Here is an 11,385-nt window from a genome sequence, read left to right on the forward strand (position 1 = left end):
GGCTACTAATACAAGACGTACTCCGTCTCGGCAGACCCTTTCCAGAACTCCTGGGAGCAGAGCGTTCGGGGGGGAAAGCATACAGGTGCAGCCTCGGCCACGTCTGTACCATAGCGTCCAATCCAAGAGGAGCTGGGTGAGTGAGGGAAAACCAGAGGGGACAGTGTAAAGTCTCCTGAGTTGCAAACAAACCCACTTGTGCTCTGTAAAACCTCTGGGTGGAGCCCCCATTCCCCGGGCCTCAGCCCCTGCCTCGACAGGATGTCTGCCCCCTGATTGAGATGCCCCGGGATATATACTGCGCTCAGTGAGAGCAGCTTCCCTTGGGCCCACAGAAGGATCCGGTGCACCAGCCTGTAAAGGGGGTGCGAGCACAGACCCCCCTGCCGGTTCAGGTAGGAGACCACTGAAGTGTTGTGCTTGCAGACCAACACATGATGGCCCCTCAGGTCTGGGAGAAAATGTCTCACTGCTCGAAACACGGCCAGCATCTCCAGGCAGTTTATGTGCCAATTGAGATGGGGCCCTTCCCACAGACCTTGGGCAGAGTGGCCACTCATGACCAGCCCCCAGCGCTTGAGGGAGGCATCCATCGTTAGTGTTACGCGACGACAAGGAGCCCCCAACATGGGGCCTTGTAACAGGAACCATGGTTTCTTCCACATGTCTAAGGCCCGTGAGCCTCACCGCGTGACCTTGATCATGCGAAACGGGTTGCCCCTCGGGGAAAACCCTTTGGTCCTGAGCCACCACTGCAACGGCCTTATGTACAGCAGGCCAAAAGATATCACGTTGGATGCAGCTGCCATCAGACCCAACAGTCTCTGAAACTGTATAGCAGTGAGTGACTGGCCTTCTCTCACTCTCTGGACCACCGTGATGATCGACTCGATCCGAGCAGGAGACAGATGTGCCTGCATCGTGGTCGAATCCCACACCACGCCTAGATAAGTGGTCCTCTGCACTGGAGAAAGCACACTTTTCTTTGCGTTTAGTCTTAACCCCAATTCTCTCATATGGGCGAGAACGACATCTCAATGTCGAACCGCCATCTGCTCTGATTGAGCTAAAATCAACCAATCGTCAATGTAACTGAGTATGCGGATCCCCTGGAGAAGCAATGGAGCCAGAGCAGCATCCACACACTTGGTGAAAGTGCGGGGTGAGAGTGCAAGACTAAAGAGAAGAAACCGATATTGGTAAGCTTCGCCCCCAAAAGCAAACCTCAGGTACCTCCTGTGCTGAGGAAGAATGGAAATGTGGAAGTACGCGTCCTTCAGATCTATCGTGACAAACCAGTCCTTGGACCTGATTTGAGACACGACTTGTTTGACATTTTGAACCTGAGTCTCATAACTTAGCGGTTCAGCAGACCCAGATCTAAAATAGGACACAACCCTCCATCCTTCTTCGGAACTATGAAGTACCGGCTGTAGAACCCCGACTCTCTGTCGAGAGGAGGGACCACCTCGATGGCCTCCTTCCTTAGGAAATTATCTACTTCTCGTTCCATGACCAGAGCCTACTCGGGGACCAGAGTGGGAAAAACCCTGCTAAATAGAGGAGGACGAGACCCAAACTGAATCTTGTAGCCTTTTTCTACGGTATGCAGGACCCATTGAGACACATTTGGCAGAAGCTTCCACGCTGCCAGAAAGTCTACTAAGGGAATCAGTCTGTCGAGACTGACCTCTGGCGTACTTAGAGCGGCTAGATTGGTGCCCTGAAGCGGAGGACTGGCAGGGACTAGAGACCTCCTCGGAGGTAGCGAGCCCCCCAGAACCGCAACGTGTCCGGGCGGAAGCCGAGAGAACCGCTCGCTGGAGACCGCCGTGCCCTGAAGCACCGGAGGTGGCAGGGTTGACAAAACGATCTCCTGAGGGCACTGAGGTGAGATGGGCACCGTACGATGAGGTGTACACCTCCCTTCCCCAGAGGGGCCTGCCCTCAGAGGTCCCGACTTTTCGGTCCTCAGATCCGTCATCTCCCTTAGCCTCGACCTGGAGCGCCACCCTGACTCCCTCTTTTCAGGGGGAGTGCGAGTGATGACGCTCCATTTCTGGACCTCCCGGTGTGAGGAGCTGGTACAAGGCTGCCGAGCAGCCCCGTGAGAGCGGCGAGGGAGAAATCGCAGGAATGCCGCCGACTGGAACCTGTCGACGTCTGTATTTACAGCGTCGCCGAACAGGCCAGTCGGCACAATCGGGGCATCCAGGAGAAAGACCCTGTCATTTTCTTTTAAATTAGACAGAGTCAGCCACAAATGTGTCTCCGTAGCTACCAGGGCCGCCATAGACCGCCCAATTGCCCTGGCGGTCTCTTTAGTGGCCCAGAGAGACAAATCCGTGGCACGACGCAGTTCCACAATGTCATCATTATTTATATCATCTCCCTCATCCAATCCTTTAAGCAGGTCAGCCTGGTATGCCTGCAACACTGCCATGGTGTTCAAGCAAGCACCAGCCTGGCCCGCGGCCGTGCACGCTTTGCCCACCAAAGCCAAGGAGGTCCGAAGCGGCTTGGAGGGTAATACCGGGGACTTAAGTGATGATACACTGCCGGGAGAGAGATAGCCCGCAGAGATAGCGTCTCTTCAACCCGGGGAATCGCCCCGTAACCGCGCAGGTCGAATATGGATTGTTCCACGATCTGGACACCGCGGTGAAAGAAAGGCAGGCCCTGGTGTGGAGGCAGTGACTTAGATCGCAGAAAACGCTCATCTAATTTACTACGCAGGCGTGCTTCCTGCTTTTCAGTCAGCCAGTCAATATTTAATTTAGCCACAGCTCGAGTCACCACCTCCAATAACTCCTCAAACTGGACAGACTGTGGTGGCAAGTCCACAGACTCGTTCTCAGCAGGGCTGAGCAGCGCACAGACTCATCCTCGTCCTCAAAGAGCACCCTCCAGGAGCAGAGCGTGCGCAACGAAAGCCGGGCGCAATGCGGGCAATCAGCTCCCTCAAGAGCTGATCGAGCATGCCCTGCTCCCAAACAAGCCACACACAGACTGTGATTGTCCCCACCCACAATGAAACCTGGCCACGGAGAAGCACACAGTCTAAATGATTGTTTGCTTTTGCTCGTCATTGATATAATACTGAGACATACAACATTAAAACAGACAAACACACATAGAGCGCTTACTGAACAACAGAAGCTGGCGCCGGCTCCACCATATGCGCTTTTACACTTCCGGGTCGCTATGTCATCCTGCCGGTGACATTACGCGATTCCGTTGGATGGATTACGCGTGATTCAGAGCGTGGTCACACAGAGGCGTTCCAAAAGCGTTGTCGACGCAGCTCGAGTTCCCGAAGGGTAACTACTTTACACACATTTATTCTGAGTTCTGCTTACACAAACAGAAACTTTCATAATACATTTAACTTTCATAATACAATTTCATAATACTTAATACATTCATTCACCATTAACTAAAAATCTGTTTTCTCAGGAATTGTGAGTTTTTTTCTGTCACAGCATCCTAAACTTATACTGATGCAATACTACAGGATTAGAGTATTATATTTAGTATTAGAGTATCATATTCAGTATTATTGTATTATATTCAGTATTACAGTATTATAGTAGTATATTCTGTATTACATTAAGTGTTAAATGTAATACATATACAAGTGCTACATCATATATAGTATTATATTTAGTATTACAGTATAATATTTAGTATTATAATATTGCATTAAATATTATATTATTATCTTCAATATTACAGCATTATCTTCAGTATTTAATTTAATTATCTTCACTCCTGGTTATTTCTGGCTATAATGTTCTCTGTAACTGCAGTGTATTTACTTTCAGTGTAGAGTGTGTTGATATTGAAAAAATTTTCTCCACACTACACACTCACAGCCATGTGATGTAGGTAATATAAACTTCAGAGTGATGAAGGGAGGCATTGAAGACAGGATTGAAATGTGAAATTAGCATTTAGAAAAGTAACTGCTCATGAGCAGCGGTACTGCACTACAGGACAATTCAACACCAACACTTCCTGTTAAAGCTGCATTAGTCCAGAGTCTAAAGGTTAAGTAGCTGGGTTCAACATTTGAATATATTTGGGTTTTTTTTACTCCCTGAGCTGACCTCTTTCGTGCCCATGTTCACAGAGATCTGCCCCAAGATAAAATATACCACACAATTAGATAAATACCCATAATACCTAAAAATAGGACAGACAGTTTTAAACATTGTGTAGTGTGTGTTTTGTGGTTTGGGGTGTTGTTTCACTTCCTCAGTTGGCATGGCAATAGGTTCATTTGTTCACACATTGGACTGATGTGTTAAAATGTACTGTACACAATGCATGCACAGTTTTTACTCTGGTGCAAAGACAGTCTTGCTGATGCAATAACACATGTTTGAAAATGCTAATAAAGTTTTTTTTGGCTTATTTAATAAAAAAAGTCTGGTGTAATTAATTTGCTTTTGAATAAAACTTCTGAGGTAATAAATGCACAAGCACTACAGATTACTATAGAGCATTTTCTTTAGATTCATTAAAAATGTATATCTTTTATCTTTCTTTTTCTGACTATTTTCTCCAATTCTGACGTAGGGACTAATTCAGCAATAAAGAGGAAACAAAAAGGGGTGTTTTCACACACATCAGCAACACCTCTTAACCACACACTCTTTCTCTCACGCTTTTCTTTAGTCGTAGTTTGGTTGCTGGACATGAAGGTCGAGAAAGCACAGTAAGAAAACATAATGTTTAATATTTTATTTTTATAATTTTAATAATATTTGAATAATATTTTAATATATATTCCTCAGTATATGTACATTTCCTGAACATAGAGAGGCCCAGTGTTGGGTTTTTTCAATGCGGTTGTAGTTTGTGTTGTTAAGTTGGGAGCTACGTGACTTTTGGCAACTTTTACCGATCGCTCATCTGTGCTGGGAATTATGGAAATAATTCTGATTTCATGATAAATTGTATCTGAGATAATTGTGGCTTTTTGTGTATTTTTTATAACAATTTCAAAGTCAATATTAAAATATTTGTATTGAATATTTAAAATGGCAAAATGTTGCAATTTTTTACTAATATTTTTTATGTTTCCTTATTTTTTTAATGATAAATAATTATTTTTAAAATCAATTAAGCAATATGACATGAGCAAGAATGCTGTTAAACTGAATATGGGCGTGGCTGTGATGTGGCCGTAGGCACGAGACCACAGATAAACAGCACGATTGCAAGTGTGACAGGTCTATTAATAACAAATCAATATCAAGTAACTGACATGTCAGACACAATATGGCCAAATATTTTGGTTATTTTTGCTCCGTCGATAGAAATAGTTCTCAAAGAAGCCAAGGCTGCATGTTGCCATGGTAACGCACAGACTTACTGACAGGCCGTAGTAAGTGTAGTAACAGTTTTTCTTTTTTTTTTTCTTTAAATTTTGCTGACAGTTCCCTAGCAAGTGTTTATATAGTGATACATATTGTCTACCCTGAAAATGTCTTCATGTATAGTATGAAGTGTGATTTGATATTTTGGTCATGTGGCCCACACCTATTGTCATGTTTCTGAGTCCTGCTACAGGAGTAATGTTATCTTATATAGCATTTTCCTGCTTTAACACACTCACGTCTGCTTTGTTAATTATCTGATGAGTTGAATCAGGTGTGTTGGGAAAAGGGAAAGCACTGACATTAGTAGAGCAGGAGTACTCCAGGAGCAGAGAGGAGAAAGGCTGATTATGTAGCTGTGGCTGTAGGTGGTACTGTGGTGATGTAGTGTGGAAGGCCATCGGGGCCAATACATTTAGCTCTATTCATTTATCAAATGTGTTTCATACAGCTAGAATTTCATGTTCAGTTTGTCTTCTATATACCTGCTCTTTCCATTCTTAGTTTCTGATGAAATCTTCTGCTGTTTAATTGAGTTTATTGGTGACAATATTGAAACTTATGAACCAGCGAGACCACGAATCAATCATCACTGCTGTTTGTCCCACGAGTGCATGCACTATGTAAACTCGAAATATTTACTTAGCTTCATGCACAAGAAATAAATCTACATAATTATTCTATATTTACCCGATTCTTTATCTTAACTGATAGCACTGCATCTTTTTGTTTTAAAGCATCCTGGTTTGTAAAATATGTGTGATTTTTGTGTACTATTCTACTTTAGACATCTTTCCAGAAAATTCCTCCTTGAAGTATCAAATTCCGATATGCAAATAATGACAATTCTAAGACTATGCAGATTAGTGCATGACAAGTAAGCAATGTTTTAAGCATGTGTGAGCTTCTCTGAGGAGATTTGGTAACAGTGAATTCATGTACAGGTTTTCTTTTGTGGCTTGTGAATATTTGTCATAAACATCATACTTTTTACCTGTTTATTGTTATATTTAATGTTCTGTGTAATGTAAAGCATAAACTTCTCTGTCCTGATGATGTCAGAAAACCAGAATTCAACTGCACTGTGGTATTAAAATAAATAATCCCTCAGCTAATGAAAGACTTCTGATGGATGCTGTGATAATTGTATGTCATTACTTAATTATTTCTCCAAAGAAAAGGAGGATTAACAGCTTAGTAGGTTGTATGTTGTTGTTGTGACTTATTATAAGCAAATTTTATAGGTTTTCCTTTTTTTTTCTATAGAAGCTCTCCAGCAATGTTGTCCCTCAAAATGGCTTCTCCACTTTATCTGATCTTTCTGTTCATGATCTCAGGTGAGTCACACATTAACATCATCACAAGTACACACCCCAGAGACAATAAATACAACTTTAACCACCAGTATATTTTGATACTTGTTATAACTGTAATATTATAAATATAACACTGCTCCTCCCTTGAGCTGATATTACGTGAGAAAAATGGGCGTAAGTTCAAAGTCAGAATCACGTTTAACTAAGACACACCTCTGTTTTTGAAAAACTCCGCCCCCGTGCATAACTCTCACATGTGAATAGTGTTTAAGTCTGCAGTTAAATCTGAGGTCTGAATACTGATATGTGTGTGTGCTTAACTCAACTCTTAGTAAGATATAAAATGGAATAAACAATAACATCATCTCCTGCCCACAAAACCTGAAGTCCAGGTGAAATATTCTTGTTACAATTTGTCTATCAGTGACGCTGGATTTAAAGAAAAACAAACGTAAGTGATGACTGAATAGTAGTGGATGCTGTTAAATGTTAATTCCACATTACGAGTTCTGAATTTAGAACACACCGCTATGTCCAAATTCTGCACACGGTTTTCTTCCAGTGGTAAAGAACTGTTTTTATTTCTCCAACCCGGAGTTCAGAAGTGAAGCTGTAAGCTAACTCAGTGTTTTATGGGGCTCAGGATAATGACCTCTAATCACCTCTTTCATGTATCATGTTTCAGGAGCTCTTGGGAATGAACGGAGTGTGAAATACAGCCAACTAAATCTCTGTGCTATAAGAGGATCTACAGTGTTTATGAACGGCACTTACACACACCCAACACATCTTACAGTGGAGAACAGGTTTTGGTTAATAAACCCAGTTCCAGGTATAGAGCCGACTGATCTGCGTAAGGAATCAGGTTACTCAGGCAGAGTCAAGTATTTAGGAGATGAACAGAATCACTTCTCCCTCAGACTGAGTGATGTCAAGAAAACAGATGAACACATGTACTGCTTCAGAGTCATAACAAATGATCAAAAAGAACGATGGGTGGGTGTACCCGGAGTTACACTCACTGTTACAGGTAAATAAAATCATTTCATTTTCTACATACAGTGGTCCTAAAAAGTATTTTGACACTTAAGCCACACTTACAATTTGACAACCTTTTTTTTTAATTAATTTCACAATTATAATCTTCATTGCATTAGAAAGCAACCTGTCAAACATAATATCATTAATTTTAAAGAGAGACGCCACAAGCAAACTTTTCAAGCAAAACACTTCCCAAAAATATATTACACTAAAAGTATAAAAATAATATTTAGAGGAAAAGTATGTAGACACTCAATAGTTCCTTCATTAAAGATCACAGTTCCAGTGTTTAGTCTGTCATCTTTTGTTTTGCTGAACTTCTTGACAATGCCTGGGACTGAAATCAGCCTGTTTCTGTAAATTTTGGTGGAATTTTCTTACAAGCTCTCAATTTAGAACACACTGCTATGTCCAAATCCTGCACATGGTTTTCTTAAGTTTCAACCAACAAATCTTTCAGTTCATCCACTGACATTGACAATCTGTTAATTTCTTCTCCACTGCAACCATGGATGCTCTATAGAGTTTAGTTCAGTGATCTGGGAAGTGTTCTTTCAAAAAGCAGCTGGTGCTTTGGATCATTATCCTGCTGAAAAATCCATTTCTGTCTCATGAATAATTTCTTTGCTGATTTCTGCAAGTTTCCATCCAGAATACCTCAGTCCACTTCTGAGTTCATGATGCCATCAATGAACCCAAGCTCAGCAACACCACTGTAGGAAAAACAGCCCCAGCCTCCTCTGTGCTTTATAATACCCTTAGTGCTGTGTTTGGAGTTCTTATCCTGACTTTCTCCACACAAACACTCCAACATCAGATCCATCCAAGTTCCATTAGGATTCATCTGAAAATAAGATAGATGGCCAGAAGCTGCTTTCTTTTTGTGCATGTTCTTTTGCACATTTCACCCTTGCTTTCTTATTCTTGAGGCTGATGAATGGTTTCCGCTGCACTACTCTCCCTCTGTAGCCATGCTCGTTGATCCTGTTTTGAATAGTTTGTGCACATTGTATCTGTATCATTGATGTCTGAAGCAATCCTTGCTGCTGTTTCTCATCTGTTTTTCTTGATTTTACTCACAATTATCCTGTTCAGGCTGTTAGTGGGCTTTCAGGGTCTGTCTGTATGTCGTCTGTTTTCACTCACAAGTCCTTCATCTTTGAACTTTAACTGCTCCCAAGCTAATTTATAGTGGATGTATGTAGCTAATTACATTTAATTTCATACAGACACTCCTAGCAGAGTAACACGTGGTGTAGTTCATCATATTAACTGTACAAATTCATCATATTAAGTGTCCAAATAATTTTTTGTCTAATTTTGAACAGTATATTTATTATTTTATATTTTTAAAAATAACTGTTTTTGTGGGAAATGTTTTGCTTAAAAAGTGTGCTTGTGGTATCCTTCTTTAAAATAAATGCCATTTGGTTTGAAATGTTGATTTCTAATGTAGTGAAATTCATATGTTTGTGTGGCTTCAGTGTTCAAGTATTTTTAGGGCCACTGTATGTCACTCAGGTGATAATCTCTCTTTACACACAGAAGTGTCAGAGTTTTGTACCAGATTATTGAAACTTATGAATGTCATTATTATGTTCATACTGAAAAAGGTTTGAGAGTTTTATACCTGATTAATGAGAGTCTCTGAAACATTCATACTGCTTATGTCAATATTTTTTGTCAAAGTACAAAGTGTTTTCTCTGATTGATCTGATCATTAATTTGACAAAAAGTGACTAGCCTCCAGAGTTAAGAAGATTATAAACACTGAAAATAATACTGAAATGAGTACCATTAAATTGAAAAAGACTATGAGAGAGCAGAGTTTTAAATTAGATGCTTATCTTGCTTCAGGACAGCTTTCCTGAATTACTGTTTCTCTCATTGTTTAAGATCTTCAGGTGATCGCTCCTGCAGCAGTGACAGAGGGACAATCAGCCGTTCTGACCTGTAAAACCACCTGCAGTCTGACTGATCTCACATTCATCTGGTACAAAACCAGACATGGTTTAACCACAAAGACCACCAAGAGCAATGAAGTCCACCTGCAGCGGGTCAGCAGTGAGGATGCAGGCAGTTATAGCTGTGCTGTAAGAGGATATGAACATCTCCCCTCTCCTGCTCAAACCCTCAGCGTCAGATGTGAGCTTTATTTATCTTTTCTTATATATTGTGTAACTCAATAGATGATGAAGCACATGATATTTAATGAAAGTAAAGGAATCAAGAAAATCACTGATTATGATCATGAACTGATTTCCTCACTCTTATCATGGAACTCTCCAGATCCTCCAAAGAAGGTCTCAGTGTCCATCAGCTCCTCTGGTGAGATAGTGGAGGGCAGTTCAGTGACTCTGACCTGCAGCAGTGATGCTAACCCACCTGTGGAGAACTACACCTGGTTTAAGGAGAAAGAATCATCACCTGTAGGATCTGGACAGAGTTACAGACCTCTACAGAGTGGACAGTACTACTGCGAGGCTAAGAATAAACACGGCTCTGAGAGATCAGCTGCAGTGTCCGTCACTTTAAACGGTGAGAGCGATGATGTAAATCTATAACTCAGAATCACACTGATAAATATTTAACACTGAATCATTATCACATCATCGTCCACACAGGGTCTCAGAGCTTAGGTGTGTACGCAGGTGTTGGGGCTGTTGTGTTTGTGTGTGTTTGTCTGATTGTCACCTTCTTGTTTATAAGGTAAGAAAATGCAAGAATTTTTTCACCTTAATATAAAAATTGGACTGAGGTCATAGTCAGAATCTTTACATTATTTTCTGTTGTACAGCTCTGCACGTTTGAATATTTTTCTAGTAAACATTCCTGTTTTTAACTGACCAAGTTTTATGTACACTGTATGGTCAAAAGTATGTGCACCCCTGACCAACGCACCCATATGTGTTTGTTGAACATCTTATTCCAGATTTATTCCCCTTTGCTGTTATAATGAGCTTCAGTCTTCTGGGAAGGCTTTTCATTAGATTTTGGAGCGTGGCTGTGGGGATTTGTGTTGATTCAGCTACAAGAGCATTAGTGAGGTCAGGCGCTGATGTTGGGATGTTGAGGAGGTCTGGGGTGCAGTCAGTGTTCCAGTTCATCCCAAAGGTGTTCAGTGGGGTTGAGGTCAGGGCTCTGTGCAGGACACTCGAGTTCTTCCACTCCAACCTTAACACACCATGTCTTCATGGAGCTCGCTTTGTGCACAGGGGCATTGTCATGCTGGAACAGTTCTGGGCCTTTTAGCTCCAGTGAACAGAAATTGTAATGCTACAGCATACAGAGACATTCTATACAATTGTGTTCTTCCAACTTTGTTGTTAGAGTTTGGGGAAGAACCACATATAGGGGTGATGGTCGGGGTGCACGTACTTTTGGCCATATTGTGTATGTTTAATGTTTACTGTGACAGGACTAATGGATTTATTATATTTCATTCAATGTAGATATTTTGTTGTTGTTTTTTTTCAACAGGAAAAAGAAAAGAAATGGTTCAACAGCAGACCAAAGTTCAAAACAGGTAAATAAATGTACAGATAATTGTTGAGAAGTGTGTTTATACTGTCATTTAAAAACTTCAGTGTGTTTCTATTATAGTAAAAATAACCAACAACGGAGTGGTGAGTTACTGTTACCAC

General features: G+C 41.4%; 1 protein-coding gene across 1 annotated transcript; it reads left to right on the top strand.

Annotated features, from left to right (window-relative positions):
* The first annotated feature begins 6,678 nt into the window (after nucleotides 1-6,678).
* Nucleotides 6,679-10,375, top strand: LOC128317499 (B-cell receptor CD22-like). The gene is made up of 4 exons (XM_053229679.1): nucleotides 6,679-6,721; nucleotides 7,386-7,730; nucleotides 9,638-9,886; nucleotides 10,031-10,375. The coding sequence occupies exons 1-4, from the start codon at nucleotides 6,679-6,681 to the stop codon at nucleotides 10,303-10,305; spliced, it is 912 nt and encodes a 303-aa protein (XP_053085654.1). The 3' UTR covers nucleotides 10,306-10,375.
* Nucleotides 10,376-11,385: the final 1,010 nt, after the last annotated feature.

This window comes from Pangasianodon hypophthalmus, chromosome 26 (assembly GCF_027358585.1).
Source record: "Pangasianodon hypophthalmus isolate fPanHyp1 chromosome 26, fPanHyp1.pri, whole genome shotgun sequence".
NCBI classification, from domain to species: Eukaryota; Metazoa; Chordata; class Actinopteri; order Siluriformes; family Pangasiidae; genus Pangasianodon; species Pangasianodon hypophthalmus.

What these genes read in the sequence shown, in the direction of transcription:
- LOC128317499 (XM_053229679.1), top strand. Translation starts at nt 6,679, where the DNA reads ATGGCTTCTCCACTTTATCTGATCTTTCTGTTCATGATCTCAG. An exon ending in CTTTCTGTTCATGATCTCAG is followed by an intron (nt 6,722 to 7,385) that starts GTGAGTCACACA and finishes ATCATGTTTCAG; the next exon opens with GAGCTCTTGGGAATGAACGG. An exon ending in TCAAACCCTCAGCGTCAGAT is followed by an intron (nt 9,887 to 10,030) that starts GTGAGCTTTATT and finishes GGAACTCTCCAG; the next exon opens with ATCCTCCAAAGAAGGTCTCA.